The sequence below is a fragment of the Aplidium turbinatum genome, chromosome 8 (genome assembly GCF_918807975.1).
Source record: "Aplidium turbinatum chromosome 8, kaAplTurb1.1, whole genome shotgun sequence".
Classification (NCBI taxonomy): domain Eukaryota; kingdom Metazoa; phylum Chordata; class Ascidiacea; order Aplousobranchia; family Polyclinidae; genus Aplidium; species Aplidium turbinatum.
Genome location: NC_137479.1, coordinates 3,326,757 through 3,346,702, shown reverse-complemented (window position 1 = coordinate 3,346,702; position 19,946 = coordinate 3,326,757). Strand labels below are relative to the sequence as shown.

The following is a 19,946-nucleotide window of genomic DNA, read 5'->3' as shown; positions in this document are numbered from 1 at the left end:
TTACGGCTTCAATAATACTCGTAGCCTCCTTTTCCATGGCAGGGTAGTGTAACTCGCTCCCTTGTAATGACCGAGACATAAATGCTACCGGTAGCCCACTTTGATTTAGAGTAGCCGATATTGCTACATCTGATGCGTCACATTCTACAGTAAACGGTGAGTTCTCACCAATTGCTTGAAGGGATGCGTTAGCAATAACTTCTTTGAGGAATTGAAAGTCGTTTATTTGTAACGTGCTTAAAGGAAAGGCATCAACTCCCTTTAGCCTTTGTATTTTGTCAGAGAAGCCCGGAACCCACTTAGCGTAATAGGCAAACAACCCAATTGTTCTCTGCAGCGATTTTTTAGAAGTGGGTGGTGGTAAATCCCAAAGAGCTTTTAAACGCTCAGGATCGGGCTTACTTTGTCTATTTCCTACGCAGTAACCCAGGATGTTAATGTTCTCCACACCATAGACGGTTTTGTTATTATTGAGCGTCATATTACGTCGTTTCATGGATTGTAGAAATTTTGCAGCGGTCTTCTCTAGTTCTTCAGAATTACGACCGCCAATGATGACGTTGTCAAAGTACACGTACGTGTTTTCGAGTTTGTCCGAAGCAACAACGTCGTCCATTATGCGTTGGAATACTGGGCCACCATTTTTAACACCAAATGGCATGCGATTAAATTCAAATAATCTTCCACCAGCTTGAAAGGCAGTATAAGGTTTATCTTGGTCAAGCAAAGGAATCTGGTGGTATGCTGATTTAAGATCATAAGTCGCAAAACTATTGTACTGTGCAAGACTGTTCACGATATCCTCGATGCGGGGGATGGGATAAGCGTCGAGTTCAGTAAATAGATTAATTGTTTGCGAGTAATCGACGCAAAGTCTTTTACGTCCAGACTCAGGATTTGTTACTACGACTACTTGAGCACGCCATGGCGAATTACTCGGCTGAACGATTCCTTCAGCAAGCCAATTGTTAACTTCTGAATCGATAAATTTTAAGTCATTGTGACTGTACCTCCGAGATTTAGTCGCTACGGGTTTGCAATTATCTTTCACACTTGAAAATAATGATGGACACTCTACTTGGGCGGCGGCTACGGCACATGTCCCAGACATATTATGTGAAATGATGAGGTCATTTTCAGGACCAACCAATTCGAAAACTAAACGCTTATGCTTGCTTTGAAAATCTAAACCAAGAATTATATCAGAGCATAAGTTCTTTAGAATATAAAGTTCAACATTGTTATACGTGCGATCAAGCATGTTTAGGTTTACTACACATTTACCGAGAACTCGACTTTTGGCTGACATTTGAGCCATCGTCACTTCGAGCCTTGCCGGAAAAACTTTGAGGTTTAAGTCTTTAACTGATCGTTCGTTGATAAAACTCTTAGAACTTCCGGTGTCAATTAGAGCGGACAGTTCATGACCAGCAATGTTTATAAAAATTGTTGACTGTTTCAAGTCATTGTTCACAGTTTTTGCTGAACAGACATTACCTTGAGAGGGCGTACTGGTACTGGTCGCTGGACATTGAATATCAATCGATGCTGCCGCCGTGTTATTTGCTTGATGGCCAGAGCTGTTCCCGTTCTTTCGACAGACTATTGCCCAATGTTCTTTCTTGTTGCACTTAAAACAAACTGATGAACGCGCTACACAGTTCTTGCGGTTATGAGAACGCTTACTCCCACAGAAGTAACATTGATGTTGAGTATAAGTGGCTGCTAGATTGTCGGATATGACAATCGAGAGAAGGCTGATTCGTGTTCTGTGATTCCAATTATCCTTTCATCTCCTTTCATAATAGCATTATTCTGTTCATGGGCTTGGTCAATGGCAATCGCAGAATATTTTCTGTTGGTCTTCTGAATCACAAACTTCCCTTTCATGAACTGCTCATAAACATCAGGAAATTTATCTTTCAATGACAACATGTCAAGTAGGTGTATGGTCATTGGTCAGCCACCTTGAGTAGTGAGTTCTGTCACCACTAAAGAATTTTGGAAGGAGTATTGCCAGAGCCTCCTTGTATCCTGGAAAATTTCTTTCCCGAAGAGTGCCCACAAAACCCAGCAATGCGACTTCCAGATTGAATGCAGAGTACCAGTAGTTGAACATTTGAAAATCATCCGCTTTCCTGGCGCACCATTCTTTGAATTCCACCTCATTGTAAATCCAGCCTGGTGTCTCCACTTCTTTCGCAGAATGAATCAATGCATACAAACTACACGCTGTGACCTGGTGGATACGTCTAGTCTTTGCTACATTGGATGCAGAAATGAAATATTCTGCTGTACCTGATGATGCTACCTTGGCTTCTTCAAGAGCAGTTGTCCTGCCACTACCTTTCAGAAATGTACCTAATAGTTTTAATGCAGCCATTTCAATGTGAAGACCACCCATGATGATGACCAAGTTGCCGTATTCATCAGGCTAATACCATTGCACTTGTTTAGATAGTGCAAAAAGAGTTTGGTCAGCTGTAATGACTGGTGTTTGAGACGGATTAAGATACGACATAGTTTGCTGGACTTGATCTATAAACGGCCCATACCAAATATATCGGTACCAACCAGCAATGTTGATTAATAATTCCTTGCATGACTGGTTGCTGATGAAAAGCCTTTTTCTAGGCTACTCTATGAGAAACAGTCATGATTCCGTACCTTCTTTAAGCTTTATTCACATTTTGTACCATCAATCAATTATTCAAATATAATAGTTTCCGTACCGTACGGTATATATTTAATAGCAGAAACTAATACTATAATTCGTAAATAATATTCTTAATACAGAGCAATACAGGCATTGACTTTAAATTTGACTGAAGTGTATGTACAGTACTTACTGGCTTTTGCGTTTGTTGGTGTTAATTGATTTCTCCGCTCTATCAACTTTGTCATTGCTGAATCAACAGTAACACTTAGTCACGTGGTATTTCGCAGAGTGATTCTTCAGCGTATTTTCTATACCAGAACCATCATCAAGTCTCTTGATATTCATTGGAAAAGGAAGCTGCTTCAGTTCATTAAGTTTTGGGATATTTCTAGCAAGCATGGAATAACCGCTTTCTCCTCTCCTGGCAACATTTCTTGGCTTACTTAATTTTTCACGCTTCACTTCTTGACAGAGACGGCATTTCTCCCAGTTGGTGGATACTGCAGTTTTCCCTAGGCTGGCCATCATGGAATCATGTCTGTTTATCTCATCGTCTAGCAAAGAGAAAAAATTACGTTTCGCGGGAGTCTGATAAATGTTGTAAAACTGTTGATTCTCTCTTCTGATTGGTTGTGTTTAATTGATCTTGCGTGCTCTGTGCACAGTCGACGTGTTGGCTTCTGGCTTGATTCGTGAAGCTCTTGTTCACGTTTCTCAATGTCTACTTTTTAGTTCAGCTGTGTTGTGAGGGTTGTAAAGAGTTTAAGTGCTTAACTTATGTTTATGTTTAGCTATGTTTTATAAAGCCTTTGTTATGATAATCTTATTCAGTAAATAAAATATGTCAATATATATATACGTGATTGTGCGTTGCTATTAGTCAAGGTTAACATTGTCGTTTCGGCAGCGTCAGAAAGGAAATTTTGTGCGTTACTCTTGGTAGCTAACCAATAGTTACGCACAAAACTTCATTTCTGACGCCCGCGAAACATAATTATTTGTAATAATTGACAAACCAACAATCAGATTTTACTACAAATACCATCTCTGTTTGCTCGAAAAATTTACTCTGGTGACTTTCGAGTTGGACCCCTACTTCTGTCTCTTTTTAAATGCACTGAATTTGAGGGTGAACAGTAACGAGGGATTTTGCTGAGGCTATCATTTTTTAATTAACATATGACCACCCTTTTTTCGCTAAAAACACTAAAAAACGTTTTTTTCCCCGTTTTTGTGAAGATTTTTAAGGAGAGGTACAATCTGAAATCATAAACACTAGCTAAAAATGTCACAAAAAACATTTTCAAGATAGTAAGAGATGAAAAACACCTAAATTGCTCTCATAAAACAACTTTCCTACGTCAGTCCAGGACCGGAATGGCGGCCATTTTGAATTTTGACGTCACGGGCCACCGCTTTGAATTTTCGTTTGGTTAACTAAACTTTTGTAATCTACATGGTCTAAGGTACATATGTGCCAATTTTCATGTTTGTGTCACCAAATGAAGTATTTTACGAGAAATCTAAAGTTATCTGCTTAACTACATGGATAAAATCACATGGTATGAATATGTCAATGGCTCACAGATACACATTACCCATGTTAATGCGCAATCTGCTTTAAACGGAGATGGAGATTGAATATATACGATATAGGCTATCGGTGTTTTTCCCTTGCATTTTCAGATTTAGTTTGATCAATGGACCAAACATAGCAACCAAATAAGCAAGGAAGCTAATCGTCTTCATCTTGCGTTTGAGGCCGCCGCAAATCACGTTGTTACATCCAGGCGCAGCAGCCAATGGATTGTGTGATTGAATGATCCATCTGTCATCATTCAGAAATGAAACAAACTCCAATTTTATTTAAAGGTCAAAAAATAATTTAAGCTTGTCTCTGATCTCAAACACTCGCTTGGTTACGTTGAAAACCATTGAACTGTTGAAAACCATCGAGTATTTGCATGAAAAAGAAGTAGGCCTACGTGATGGTTTGCATCCATGTCAGTGCACAGTTGCTTAAATTACCGGGAGTTAATCTAACAATAATTTCCTCTTTAACGCTCTAGTCTAGGCCAACATACTAGGTTAAAAAAGGTTTACAATTCTAAAACTAAGCTCCCCCCTGAAAATTGCAAAATTCTCCTCTAGTGGGGAATTCTTCATTAAAAAAGCAGTGTGATCACTACACCTGTCCGAGCACCAAATTACGTCATATCTTGTATTGAGGAGGTAAAGAAAGTACTGCCATAGCCTATGATATTTTGCCCCAATGGTGAAATATCGTCATTCGTTGCACAAAGGAGAGAACTCACCCGTTTCCGCTGACCAGGTTATTGACGGCGGTCACCAGTTTGTCCATGAAATCATCGTATCTCGCATTCCTCGTCTCATTGCTCGCTTTTCCACTGACCGCGTACCGATAGAGACCGGGAAATATCAGACGAACTTTTACACACACAAAAGAACCTGCAGAGATGCCATGTCAACAGTTGGTGGAAGGCCGATTCTATACTATTGCAACACTGTGTTCTGAGTGTCGGATCTCACCTGTGAGTGACATGGCCCGTTTGGAAGCCTGCGCGTCGCACATTGATGTTGGGTTGGGACAGACCACGTGACCTGCAAGCACAGTGAGCTCATTAGTCAGGATATGGAAGCAATCACATTGTTGACTGGCTGAGTGGTAGAGGCGTCTGACCGATGAACAGGGGGTTGCGGGTTCAATCCCCAACTTGAGTATTACTCGGTTGTGTTCGAAAGGTGATAAATAGCACGAGTCGTCCGCTGGCGGACACCAAAACTTGCTAGTATCAATACCACAAAACAAAAGAGTGGTTTGTTTACCGTGCTGGGTACTGACTACTATATGCTTTCACTGTTTCATGTCCGTTGTGAAACACATCAATAATGTCATTGCGTGGCATAGGTGCGAGTTGCCACTCCTAACATCAGTGAAATTGCTTCCGTAAGTCAGTTATTATAAGTTAGTGATTTCAACTTACCTCTGTAGCCAGGTACTTTTGTGTGTGTGGTAAGACACTGCACCCAGTCGGATCCACGCACACGTATTTCCAACGTTTTAGAATCATTACATCTGTGTTCGTAGCATCTCGCTTCAGTGTTAGTCTCGTCAGCACTTCGTCGTCTTCTTGCTTGAGGTTCCTGCATGCAGTGCACGGTGAAGGCCGCGCAGGTCACCAACAAACAACGATTGTTCAGCATTCGCGCTTGAATCATCAAGTTCTTGTTTGCAAACGTCACAGAAAATCGAAATAAAGAGTCATCTTATTGAAACAAACTGTTGTCTTCATAGAACAAGGTGACATGAAAACAAACTATTGAATCAGTTGCTCATAGCGCCACCGACTTTGAAAGACAGTGCCGCGGAGACCAGAGATCGCTCACCTCGTGGCCGGCAAACCGACTGGACAGGTTTGATATAAAGCACCGACTGTTTATGTTGAAAGTCTCGCCCTTCCACAGTTGGTCATCGTTTCTGCAAAGCAAGATACATAAGTCGCCTGGAGCATTCATGGAGAAAGTCGCCTGGAGAACCTTCATGGGCGCATTTCATGAAGTATTGCGTCAGTTTTAAGTAGAGATGTACCGATATATCGGTATCGGTGATATCGGCCATTTTTTGAGTATCGGTATCGGCAAAATTTGGCCGATACTAAACATGTAAAAAAGGTGTTTGCTGCGGATTTTCTGCAGAAGCAAAGATATAGATTTTTTAAAGTAGTAACTAGCGTCACATTGAGGTAGAAAAATAACAACCTGTTCAAATTTTTGATACCTCACACTCCCATGACTTCATGGGCACACCTTTTGGCATTGTTTGCTTACAGTGATTCTTTCACTCAAACAAAACGTTTTGTTTCAGCAGTTTTGCGTTGTTCGTTTCTTAAGTTGTGAAGGCGACTCAATTTCTCCAATATTTATCATTTGTGTTTCCTTTTTACTCTCAGCAGAAGATAAAACCAGGCCAAGACTACCCAGGTGGCGGGAATGTGTAGTTTTGCATCGTTTTTGCGTTGCTGGACGTTTGAAGGACCCGTGTGGCTTGGTTACTTTTGGTGGGCTGGTTCTGTCAGTTTGTGATTTGGTTTCCGCCTTTCGTTGTGGTGTACTCATCAGGCTTGAACAATGTCGTGGCGGATTGGGAGGGCTTGGGGTGGGGGCGGTGGGACTGCGAATCCTCACTCAACTAATCAATAAGTGGTCTTGTTGCGCCTGGGATGGCGGCCTCATTGGGGGGGGAAAGTGTCCTTCTTTGCTGTCGGCACAGGGGCTAGGCGCTCACTGGTGCGGCGGGCTGTTGCAATTCACTGGCCATAACGGTGTAGCTTCCACGCTAGCCATTTAGACCATCCAATCAACTATATGTTTCTCGGCAGCCGTTTTGTAGTAAGAATTGACATCGACAAGAATTGAAATGACTAGTGTGGAAGCTGCACCGGTGTGGTTAGCGGGTCGCGGCAGCTCGCTGTGCTGGTGAGTGCTCACTGCTCAGCCTTGTGCTGGTGGCCGAGGGGGGCACTCCTTTCTTCGCAATGAGGTTGTCATCTTGGGCGCAACAGGACCATTTTGAATAGTTTGGTGAGGATTCGTGGTCCCATTGCTTTCTTTCAACCAAACGACAAGCGCCCTTAGGTTGCACATTACTTGTCGAATAGTTTTTGTTCGACTACACAAATCACTTGGTTTACATTTTACATCTTATTATCAATTATGATAGCCTATTTGGAGAGTTTGCGCAAACACTTTATTAAATTTTCAGAAACCTCAATTATGATGTAATGTTTCTTCCCTTATACCCCAATCAAAAATGGGAAAAACCAACTGAAAAAGGTGATCTGGTACTATGACACTTCCTCAAATGGGCGATCTACCTAATACAGAAAGCAATATCACTAAGAAAATAAATCAATAGCTTTTTTTCCTTGGTCTGAACCTTAAAACATTTGACCAGGCTAACACACACAATAGTATTTCAATAAGATAAATTTATGTTATGGAACCGGTTTTCTTCCATTAGGAATCGTCAGCATAACTGAGTCGAAATAAAAATTAGCCTACATCAATAGATGTCAGCACAACTGAGTCGAAATAAGAATTAGCCTACAATATCAATAGATGTCAGCATAAATGGACCAAAAACAAACGAAAAATTACAAATTAATTAAATAATTAAAACTGTTCATGACCTCCAATCCTTCATATTCATTTCTTTATTTCTGCCTTTTCTTCTCTTCATAGTTTAAGCAAAACGCAACTATCGAATATTGTAATTTCAATTTATAATCACACCGACACATATTCACACCGACATTCAATTTATAATACACCGACATTCAATTTATAATCACACCGACATTTATAAATCACACCGACATAGTATTTCTATAATCCTCTGCTTAGTAAATTTTATTTGAATTTTCAAGTGTTTGCCATTATACTTGCTCAAGCTAAGTCAAATTGAAATTACAATATTCGATAGTTGCGTTTTGCTTAAACTATGAAGAGAAGAAAAGGCAGAAATAAAGAAATGAATATGAAGGATTGGAGGTCATGAACAGTTTTAATTATTTAATTAATTTGTAATTTTTCGTTTGTTTTTGGTCCATTTATGCTGACATCTATTGATATTGTAGGCTAATTCTTATTTCGACTCAGTTGTGCTGACATCTATTGATGTAGGCTAATTTTTATTTCGACTCAGTTATGCTGACGATTCCTAATGGAAGAAAACCGGTTCCATAACATAAATTTATCTTATTGAAATACTATTGTGTGTGTTAGCCTGGTCAAATGTTTTAAGGTTCAGACCAAGGAAAAAAAGCTATTGATTTATTTTCTTATACCCCAATCCTCAATTACGGTGGCCTTTCATTACTAAAACCTACTATTATGACACAACAATGCGGTTGAGATTGGATTCTTGAATCTTTAATAAATTATGCCAATTCAAAGCTTTCTTTAATAGTTTTATGCAAATAAGGTAACACTTAGCATTTGATATATTTCCTTGCAAATACCAAAATTGCTTCTTTTTGTAACACCAAAGTATCGGCCAAAATATCAGTATCGGTATCGGCCTAAAAAAGTGATATCGGTATCGGCCAAAATATTGGTATCGGTACATCTCTAGTTTTAAGCGTGACTTCGAAGATAATCTTACAGACACGGCAATTATAAAGAGCAACTGAAATTAACTTCACATTCATCCTCACTGAAGAATCCCTTTGACAAATGCTGGGCTGGGATCACATTCAAGCATTACTTCGGTGCCGTCTACTCGTCGTATGTTTGGGCTTCCATTAATGCTTTGTACTTCTTCTATACACAGCAGCGTACCTCGCATTCCGAGGGTCCCAACATTCGTCGCCTTTCTCCACTTTGTAAACTCGACAGGAATCCAAAAATTCGTTGGTTTTGCAAACTCCCTTGTCCAAATGTAGATAGTGGCAGCCTGACGCCAACCTGCGTTGCAACCACGTGTTTACTCTGGTTGCGTAGCAACACACACAAACCAACGATCAATTTGATTTTTTTGGTTATAGGCAAATTGTTCGTAAACAATTGTTCGTAAACAGTTGTTCGTAAAACAATTGTTCGTAAGCAGTTGTTCGTAAAATTAAATCCCTAAAACAATTCTTCGTCAATCATTTCTTGGTATACACCAATTCTCAATTGCATGCACGAAGAAATGCTTTATGAAGAATTGTTTTACGAAGAATTAATTTTACGAACAATTGTTTTACGAACAATTGTTTACGAACAATTGTTTTACGAACAACTGTTTACAAAAAAAACGTCGGACACCGATTTTTTTTTATTCTATTTCCGCCTGTGCGATGAAGGAAGCGGCCGGGGGGGAAGGAAGCGGCCGGGGAGATTGCAAGGCTCCAGTTCGATCCTTGGTGGCCTCGTAGGTTGACGTTGACACAATAGTATACACAATGAGCGGTTTTCAAGGAGTCTCAGAACACTGAAGATAGAGCTCACCGACGTAGTTGCAGCCGTAGCGAGTTATCGTCAAACAACAGAACACCTCAACATACCCTTTATGACATCATACAGACACTAACAATCGGAGACCACGAACGTACCTAGACCCAGTGCAGAAGAATGAATCGTTCCCGGCCTGACAATATTCCTTGCTGGCGAACCCGCATCCCGCATTGCGCCCCCACAGTAGTTCGGAGGCCAGTGAGGTGTTGACTTTGTACCACCCCGTATCGTTGAACACTGCCAATGTGATCGGGTCCAGGACAGTAAGGTGGGGCTGGGAAAAGAAAGGTGTTGAATATTTTCCCAATCAAGATACGTGTTTTGACCGGCAGACACAAGATACGACAATTTTCCATATAAACCAGCTGACTGCAGCATTGTGACCATTCCAGCTTTCAGCCAGAGAATTGATTCTTGCATTAAACTTTATTTGGTAATTACAGAAGAAAAAAGAGCAATGGCAGGGGTGAGAATCGAACTCACGCCATTGAAACTACTATCCCCTAGGCCTCACCTTCTACGCCATGCTGGTGACAGGTTTAAACGGCAAAAACGTTGATTTAATTCACTTTCTAGCGTTTTCGTCGTTTCAAACCTGTCCCCAGAGTGGCGTAGAAAGGTTAGGGCTAGGGAATAGTAATTTCGATTGCGTGAGTTCGATTCCCACCCCTGCCATTACCTTTTTTTTGTAAGTATCAAGCTGCCAAAACCAATATACACCTAATACATACCGCAAACAACAGAGAATCTTGGAAACTCTTCGTGCAAGAGGCAGTCAATGCTTGGACTCAAGTGCGACAATAAAAGAAGAATTATCAAACAAAGTTTAAAGTAAGAATTAACTCTCTGGCTGAGTGCTAGAAGGGACACAATGCTGCAATTAGCTGGTTCATAATTTGTCTTATGAAGCGTCTGCCGGTCAAAACACCCCATCTGTGGCAGCGACCAACAGATTACAAATACGCGTCCGATAGAGGGAGAACAACCGTTCATAGCAACACAACCACCAGCAACGAGCATGCTTGCTAACCATATATGACGTGTATGTTATGTTAAATTATACAGTACATGATACATTTCCACGATAAAGACAAGCTTGTTTATTTATTTACAACACTGTTTATTCGCAACACTGCTACAGAAATTTACTGAAACATATATCTAGGCTGCAATGACATGATTTGTCGAAGTCATACGAGAGCACAATTAGCGTCACCAACTAGACGACAACCGATGCTTACCAGGCCGATTGTTGATGTCATCAACGATGGCTGGATGAACCTCGATTCCCAGTGCGATGTCTCATGCGGCCGCTGTGAGAGGAACAACATTGCAACAGAGTGTGCGCCACCACTAGCTGGTTATTGTAGTCAGAAACTACAGCCACGAAAGAAGAGGCGAGGTAAACGACACTTCATTCAAACTCTATCGTACTTGGCCACCAACTCATAGCATCAAACTTTGTTTGGACGATTCAAATGAAACAAAAGAAAATTTAGTTGAAAAATTTGCTGGTTTGTTATTCATATTCTTGAAGACGGATATCACTTCAGATGAGTGAGTTGATGCCTGACATGGTGGAATTTGACGTTTTTGGCACGAAGCGAAATAGAATCAAATAAAGTTTCACAATCATCACAAAACAAGTTAATAAAGGCGATGCATGCACCAAATGCACCATCAACATCGATGAGGTTGGCAAAAGTTATAGGAGCAAAAATATCTTGGCAAGAAAAGTCGCCACAATGTCGTGAGACTCGCAATAAACAGTTTAGTTGTAGGAATAACAAGAAACTATTGGCTGGTACTATCACAACACACAGACCCACCTGATCAACACTGCCCTCCAGTGGTCCACCTATATTGCTGCAATTGAAATGCTTCCCTGCCTCCCTGGAAACTGAAGGAGTCAAGATGCGGTACCATTGGTCCACGAAATCAACGACATCTTTCCGATCCTCGCACACCAACGATCCTTCGATGAACCCCCCAGGTAGGTTTCCCCCCGCCTGCAGGGGAGTGAATGAAATGAACACCCAATTGCAGTGCCAGGTTATCACGTTGCACAACGTGGCACCAACACCAGACCACAGTTAATTCGCGTACTGGGTCGATGATAGAGATTACTGGGCGACGTATTAATGAATTCTAACTGAACTTAAGCGATTTATTGAGTTTCCACTTTACCAGGTGGAAAAACAAAACACTCTAATCATTTAAAAATACGACTGAACATTAAACAAGACACGAACATCAGTTACACTCACAAAGACCTCATAGACAAAGTTTAACTTGGACACCGCCTTGAAAGCTGTAAAGTGAAACAACATTGAAACAAGCACGAGCCGACCAACCTGGGCTGGAAGACTGGACCTTGGAGTGCAAGTTTGAAATTTCTTAAAAAGCTTTTGAGAAAATCCAAGTACATGAAAGAATTCGTGCAAAACAGTCTGAAAATAAATGATCCAGGTTGAAAAGTAGTTCGCTTGACACCGGAAAAGTGAAATTATGTAAACAATTCCAGAGCTAAAGCGCTTAAATGTTAATATCAAACAATGAAAGACAGGGAGGCCTTAGTAGAATTACTACGTAGACATGCAACGGCTGCAATCCTCCGCCGGAGATAAACCAAGCGACATTTTAATGGAATGTCCCGATCGAAATCGCATATGGTTTCATTTGTTTTGCAAATGATACAAGCAAACAACAATTTTGCCGACACAATGCACGAAGTCAGTGGTGGGAGTCTAGGGGTGTTCAATTTCGATTATTTGAATATTCGAAATTCAATTTATTTTCGATTTCCGAATTTCGATTTCGAATATCACAACTATTCACCAAACTGCAAAATGTGATTTTATTGAAAGAAACGACATAAAAATTCGCTAGAAAACGCGAAAAAAAGCCATAAAAATTTGCGAAAAAAGAACACAAAATAACGTCTACAGCTCCAGGCCCATGTTGGATTGTTGGTGTTTATGAACACAAGCTGATCGACATCGTCACCCGTCAGTCAAGATCTCTGATTCGTGACGGTCAGGCCAGCTTTTGAAAACGATCGCTCCGCTGAAGCCGAGGTCGCTGGGATCCCAAACACTTCAAGTTCATTTTCACAGCGAGCGATTCACTGCCGCGACATTTCACTGCAGAGTGCAGAGGTTTCGACTAGAAAGCGACATCGAGTATGTTTGCAAGCGCATAAAGCTAAACGCACGCTCCGTCTACGTAAGCAAATTATGTTGTTTTTGGGTGCATTCAACATCTGATGACATTGAATCGACACAAAATGGTAGATTTTTGCTATGTCCCAGGAAGCAAAATCAGTCGTTTTTACATTGATTCAACGTCTGCAGACATTAAATCAATGTAAAAATGACAGATTTTGTTGTCTGGTGTTGGATTGTAGCATCGCAACTCGTTCTAGTGATTAGTTGATTACTATATATCGCGAAGCTGTTGCGGTTTGCATTCAAAAAGTGTTTTCCTGCTGCCGATCGCTAGTTTATCTATTGTCTTATTTATCAATACAGCATAAAAAGTTGCCCCCACACAGAAATATGCGCAGGCCCGTAGCCAGCCGGGGGGGTCTCGCCCCCCCCCTTGGCAAAATCTCAACATTCTCGGGCAACAGCTACTATAATGATTTTGCCCATTTAAATTTTTTCGGCCCTCCCTAAAAAAAGTGCCCCCCCCCTTGCTCTGCAATCTGGCTACCCCTTGCTCTGCGGTCTGGCTACGGCCCTGCCCCCACGGCTCTTAGGCGCCTATGGATTCGGTAAAAAATGGATAAAACTGCGATAAAGCTCAGCCTACACTTTCTGCTATTGCACAACCTAGCTATCTTCATTCTTGAGAGAAATTTGTGAAATTTGGCATTAAAAATGCCAACCTGGCATCCCTGGTGCAGGACTGGCCGTTGGACCCGCGAGAGCGTGTGATAGTCACGTGATCGACGATGCGCATGCGTCGAAGTCTTTTTTCGCTTGCAAAATGCGACAAGACAGATTTCGCGCCACTCGCGTTACTTTCAACCGCGTTCAGCCGAAAGGGCGGCTATAATTTCGAATATGTCCGATACGAAAAACGAATTTCGAATATCACCTTGATCGAATCGAAATTGAACACCCCTAGGTGGGACTGACAACAGCAGACGTCATAGAACTTGTACGAAACTCTAATGTCCAAGCACGAATGCCTCAAAATATGATCTGAATTGTGACATTTTGACTAAATTTTCTGAAGAAAAATCTTTTTTTTCTGCCTTTCAATGGAGGCACGAGCTGCTTTAGCAGCGGTTCTTAACGTTTTCAGGCCGCGGACTTTTTTACCCCAAAGTAAATATTTGCGGACTCAAATAAAGTGATTTAAAAGAGCTGTGGAGTTGGAGTGGTTAAAAAAAGCGACTTCGACTTGATGCAAAACGATGAACAAAGAAGTTTTTGTAATCCTTTTTTTTTTAAATATTGCTTCTTGTTCTCTGTATTGCTCTCTAAACCTTTACCAGAATATAAAAGTGCCTGTTCTTTCCAGTTTTTGTGAAACTCACCGTTTCAACTTCGCTTGCAACTTAAGTGTAAAATTAAATTTCAAAAAAATGAAAAAGGACAAACATTTAAAAAAGTCTGGACACTGAAGATGGAATCAGCCAGTTATTACATAATGCATTTACGTAATACGCAAAATCTATTGTCTAGAACTTGACACATTTTGGCTATTTTAAAACTGAATTGCTTTTTAGGGGTGGCAACGGGCGGAATGGCCCGTTTCGGTGAGTCCGATTCGGTGAGTCTGATTCCTTAACGGGGGATTTTTTTCAATTTTTTTTTTAAATTATCGGGTACCGTAGCCTAACTATCATTGCCGTTTTAGGGTTAGGGGTTTGGGGTTAGCGTTAGAGGTTAGAAACTCACCGAATCGGACTCACCGAATAGTAGCAGACCCGGCAACGGGACGCCCAAAGTTGACCAAAGGAGCTGAATTCAAAAATATTGAAACTTGGTCATAACTCAGTAACAACTTGGAATAGGAACACGGTGTTTGTGTCTGACCCCGTTAAATTATGTGGGAAATGAGGAAACATTCCACCTTTGACCACCGGAATTTTGAGTTTTAAGAACCAGGAACTCAAAATGGAAGCCAACAAACATTGAAAATATATATTGGCTAGTACTTCTATCCACCCTAACCGGCGTCCGCCTTCAAACATCCCATTTACAGGATACTCACCAGATAAAACTTTTCAGGATCATAAGAGTGAGACGACAGATGGTCGGGACAGAAGTTTGCATAGCCGGCAATCGGTCGGTTGAACTGATCCAGTTGACAGGAGGTTGCATAAGCGATGATGCTCTGGACAAAGATATTTAATACATAGCAGCAAAATACTGACATCAAAGTTTCCGGGCGTCTATGAATAGAAAGATATGCTTCAGCTCTGTCATCAGTAAAATGGTTTTTAGGGTTTGGTAGCAGGGTCTACAATATTTTGAGTGGGACAATTTATATCGAAAAGTATTGACCAGAGGTCTCCAACATACAATTTTAAGAGCAACCGTAAGCCAAGATTTTGCAAAAGTAATTTTCAATGTGTCAACTTGAGTTCTTAACTTTGGTACTTTTTCATAAACTCAATGCGTTTACCCTACACTCAAGTCATTAGTGTAGCCTGAGTTGCAAGCCGCTCGTGTAGACTCCAGTCAAATGTTGGTGTATACAAGGCAATAACAAATGCGTGGCAGCCCAAACAGAAGAATTATATATACGTTTACGATCTAATAGCTAACAATAAAGAAGTACAGTACGCCGACAGTAAAATGCTTTGGTTAATGAATCACTGATTTGTGAAATAAACATGTCACAAGTCAACCTGGCAACCGCCACTCGGACTCACCCCATCAGCGCATTGTTGACTCGCCATTGAGCGGACGTATATCACAGTGTCAGTATCTGGCAGCCCTGTGCCATTGCGGAAGTGCACCACGCTAGGTTCCGTGTTGTTGCGCTCGTAAGTTTCAAAGCCACTCAAATGATCGTCAGGAATCTAACCAAACATTCAACGGGTGAGTATATTGGTGAAGAGGAAAGAGGCGACAACAATAACATCATAAAGACGGCTCGTTAGTTTCATCAACAAACAGAGCCACTTTGATCATGTTGGCTAAACAAGTATATATTGAAACTTTGCTCCACAAACAAATACCAGTCCAAAAGCTTTGCTCCACTATCTTACCGTGAAATCATCGAGACATTTCTCTCCTGCATAGTCATGGTGAATGCGCCCGCACCTGTAAGAATGCAACATGAATCGTTGAAAGAATTAAGATCTAAGTCCCAGAGGAAACTCAATAAAACATCATAAATTGTAGTTGGAAAAATTCTGATTAAAAGGACTCGAAGCACAATAAGTTGGAGAAGTGCAGCAAGCAGACGCATCAACAGCGCTTGTGATAAGTCAAACGTACAAAGTTTTGAAAACACGTTTCACCCACTTTCTAGAGTTAGGAATATTCGAATCCGGCCAAATTCCACTGCAGGCGCCGAGTCTTTGTAGGAACAAGTTGCCATGGACAGGAACAACTGCAGCAGTATAAATGCAGGTTGAAAATGAAAATATAAGCAAGCAATGTAAGACTGCAGATGTTAATACAATCAAAATATTACCATTAATGAACTGCATCATAGTAATGAAACTAAAACACAACGGATGTATATATTTGTTTCTTGTAAGCCTATTATTTCTAAAACCGGTGACACCCCCCCCCCCCCCACCACAATGTTCGTAATGCGACAAACAAGTTCAAGTGGACAAGTTTGGCGGATCGCCGACACTAGGCATGGCATCTTGCTCATTCTTGCCACAGCTAGTGGTACGATATATATGCATTAGCAATTTAGCATCAGTTAAAAAGATTATTTTACAACCGAACATAACCATCGAACAGTTTTATACGTAAACATAATCAGAAATTTATTCTTGTATCTATGCTATTGACTTTCAAAAACTGCACGTAGTTTACCTCTTAGTAGAACATATCTTCCTCACATTCATAACATCGTTCTTTTGCGATGCAATGTGAGGTGCATTTTTATCTTAAACAAAACTCGTTTTTTTCCCAGTTCATACAATAGTGTAATCGTGTCACCAGACACTAGGATGCAATTATAATATAATCTTCTTCTTCAATTGCCTTGCCTGAACCAGGCATCGACGGCCTCAGATGAATAATTAGACCAAATGTTCCTATTATATGTTGCATGGATGATTGTTTCTGTCTTGTCGTTAAATTGTTCCAGATGTGTTTGTCTTTGTCTGCCAGGTGCCCGCTTTCCAAAAATTTTACCAGTTAAAGAGAGATGCTCCAGTTTTTGCTTTCTTACTACATGGCCGAGAAATTTATATTGTCTGGTTTTCATACTTTTTAACAGAGTTCTGGTTTGGTTCACTTGGTGTAGAATTTCTTTATTTGTTTTCTTTGCCAGCCATGAAATGCGTTGCATTCTACGGAAACACCACATTTCAAAAGCATTAATCTTTTCTGCCATTTTTGTTGAAATATTCCAGGTTTCAGAGTTGTAATGAAAAACAGGATAAATATAGCATTTTAAAACTCTAGATCTTGTTTTGAAAGAGATATTTTTATTGCAAAGAATTGGTTTCATTTGTTGGAAGCTTGCTTTCGCTTGGGCTGTTCTTATGTTGAGCTCTGTTTCGTCTCTTGCATCCCAATTCACCATAGTACCGAGGTATTTGAATTTTTGGACCTGTTTAAGAATTGTTCCATTAACTGATAAATTACAAATAGGAGTTTCGGTTGCTTTTTTCTTTGTTATGACCATTGTTTCTGTTTTCTTTTTATTTAATTCCATGCCAAATATCTTGCTTTTCGTACACACAATATCTAATATGTTTTGCAGTTTTACGTCCGAGTCGGCTATCAAAACGGTGTCGTCAGCATATCGTATGTGGTTAATGTTGTTTCCTCCAATACTAATACCTCTTTCATCTTCAATATGTCTTAAAATTATTTCGCTGTATAATAAGAAAAGGTCAGGTGATAGCACACAACCTTGTCTTACTCCTTTCTGAATGGGCGTGTAGTCACTGCAGTCATCATTTATCCTGATAGCAGCTGATTGTTCGTAATATAAATTTTGAATGATTCTTAGATCTTTGTCGTCTATTCCAATTCTATCGAGCATGCATAACATTTCATTGTGTTGAACTCTATCAAAAGCTTTTTTATAGTCGATGAAGCACAAGTACAGGTCTTTTTGCATTTCGATTGATCTTTGAGAGAGGTTTTTCAGAAAGAAGACCGCATTCCTTGTTCCTTTATCAGGCATAAACCCATATTGGCATTCGTTTATTTCTGGGTGTAATTTGTTTCTAACTCTGTTCATGATGACTCTCAGCAGTAGTTTAATTATATGGGATATCAGACTAATTGTGCGATGTTCTTCGCATTCTCTTGTGCCTGGTTTCTTCGGAATTGTAATGAAACTAGATTTTGTCATATCAGTTGGAATTTCACCGGTGTCATATATTTTGTTGAAGAGTGCGTGGAGTACGTCAATGCCAATGTCATCTAGTGCTTTTATCATTTCGGTGCTTATTTCATCTGGGCCTAATGCTTTGTTTGTTTTTGTTTTACTTAAAACAAATGTTATTTCACTTTTTAAGATGGTTGGTCCTGAAAGTGGCTCAGAGAATTTAAACGGTTTTGTTGTTCTTTCTGGGTCCCCATATAACTCTTCAATGTATTCTTTCCATCTGTTAAGGATCTTATCTTCTTCCAAAAGTATTTCACCTGATTTAGACTTTAAACACCCAGATTTGTGTACTGATTGGAATTTTCTTGTTATTGCTTTAATCTTTTGGTGTGCTTCACCTGGTGTGAAATTGTAGATTTTTTCAATAGTAGCACATTGGTTATTGAGAAAGTCTTCTTTTGATTCGTTGCAAGCCTTCTTTATTTTGTTGTTTAAGCGTTTATATTCTAAGTCATTCTTGTTCTTATATTTTCTTCTCTCTTTGATCATATCTAAAATTTCGGGTTTCATCCAGTTCTTATGCTTTGAAGCTTCAACCGTAGGAAAAACTTCAGCTGCTTTGATTAGAGAATGTTTAATCACGTTGAAGTCTTCCTCTGTTGATGTTGCGTTTTTGTTGTTGATTTTTGAGCTGATCATTTCATTTTCGAATTTTTGTTGATATTCATTTCTTAGGCTAATATCCTTGCAGAAGTTCCAATCAATTTTTTGTTTCTTTTTAAGTTTCTTAACTTTTTGTAGTCTGAGTCTAAACTTGGCAACCAATAGGTTGTGATCGCTGTCGCAGTCGGCTGCAGGAATTGTGGAAGCATCTGTGATAGTATTTCGAAATTTTTGAAATGTCAGAATATATTTGTCAATTTGATTTGATTTCTCGTGATGTATAATATAATACAATTGTTTTTACAATTACAATTGTTTTATTCTCTCCTTTTTGTGAGTTATCATCAGAACATTGAACTTTACAATGTCATAAACCCGTGATCACAAACTGAACAATGAACGCCACAAAGCACAGTCATCGAAAATACAAAACTTTCGTCACTTACCATTCACACAAACCACAATTTCAACTAAAATAATATAGAATCATCATGAACACGATTACGTCAGTCCTTAGTAGTTTATTTTCTAAAAAGTTTAGAAGAAGTTTTTTTGGAAAACTTTCACAAGAGTGTTTTTTTATTGATGTAAGGTCTGAACGCGTTGAATCAAGTACAACAGATTGCTTTACTAAGTTAAGTGTTAGGTCAACAATATTGTTTTCAAAACATTAGTCATCAAAAGGTGTGGATAATGATGCTGTGTTGGTAGCAGTAACCACAGCAAGCACCGTGAAGTAACTCAACAACTCATTTGTGGAGTGTGCCAACTTTGCAACATTGCTAACCGCAAACTAAAAATGTACCTTTACGTTGAACTTACATCAAATAAAACACCTGAGGTCTCTGAGAACAATGGCAGCGCTGACTTCTCAAAACAAAACGTTTAGCGAGTTGTTGAAAAACACTACGTTTTTACAACGTACAGAATTGTTCAGTCAACGTCTCAAAAGAGAAGACTCGGCTCAATCAGTTTAACAGTGAAGTGTTCAAATTGGCTATTGACTTTCAAGTACAAAGAGACAGAAAATTATAGTAATTCAACTTGATGTAATCCTCCTTTATTCCAATCTAGCTGCCTCATTCATACCAACCTGCTTCATCAAACGTCAATGAAC

General features: G+C 39.9%; 1 protein-coding gene across 4 annotated transcripts in view; it reads right to left on the bottom strand.

Annotated features, from left to right (window-relative positions):
- The window catches only part of LOC145775213 (ciliated left-right organizer metallopeptidase-like), a 40,137-nt gene that overhangs the window by 11,093 nt on the left and 9,098 nt on the right, over positions 1 to 19,946 (bottom strand). For 3 of the 4 annotated variants that reach the window (XM_082586459.1, XM_082586460.1, XM_082586461.1), the window contains exons 2-14: positions 16,165 to 16,252; positions 15,906 to 15,960; positions 15,567 to 15,716; positions 14,903 to 15,025; positions 12,031 to 12,126; positions 11,506 to 11,685; positions 10,918 to 10,989; positions 9,775 to 9,950; positions 9,020 to 9,145; positions 6,068 to 6,158; positions 5,665 to 5,824; positions 5,210 to 5,281; positions 4,975 to 5,128 (exon numbers count right to left, since the gene is read on the bottom strand). In XM_082586459.1, the coding sequence (XP_082442585.1) occupies positions 4,975 to 5,128; positions 5,210 to 5,281; positions 5,665 to 5,824; positions 6,068 to 6,158; positions 9,020 to 9,145; positions 9,775 to 9,950; positions 10,918 to 10,989; positions 11,506 to 11,685; positions 12,031 to 12,126; positions 14,903 to 15,025; positions 15,567 to 15,716; positions 15,906 to 15,960; positions 16,165 to 16,252 (1,543 nt within the window). Of the gene's footprint in view, positions 1 to 3,133; positions 3,214 to 4,974; positions 5,129 to 5,209; positions 5,282 to 5,664; positions 5,825 to 6,067; positions 6,159 to 9,019; positions 9,146 to 9,774; positions 9,951 to 10,917; positions 10,990 to 11,505; positions 11,686 to 12,030; positions 12,127 to 14,902; positions 15,026 to 15,566; positions 15,717 to 15,905; positions 15,961 to 16,164; positions 16,253 to 19,946 lie in introns of those variants that run through there. The other variant, XM_082586462.1, reaches the window with a different exon arrangement.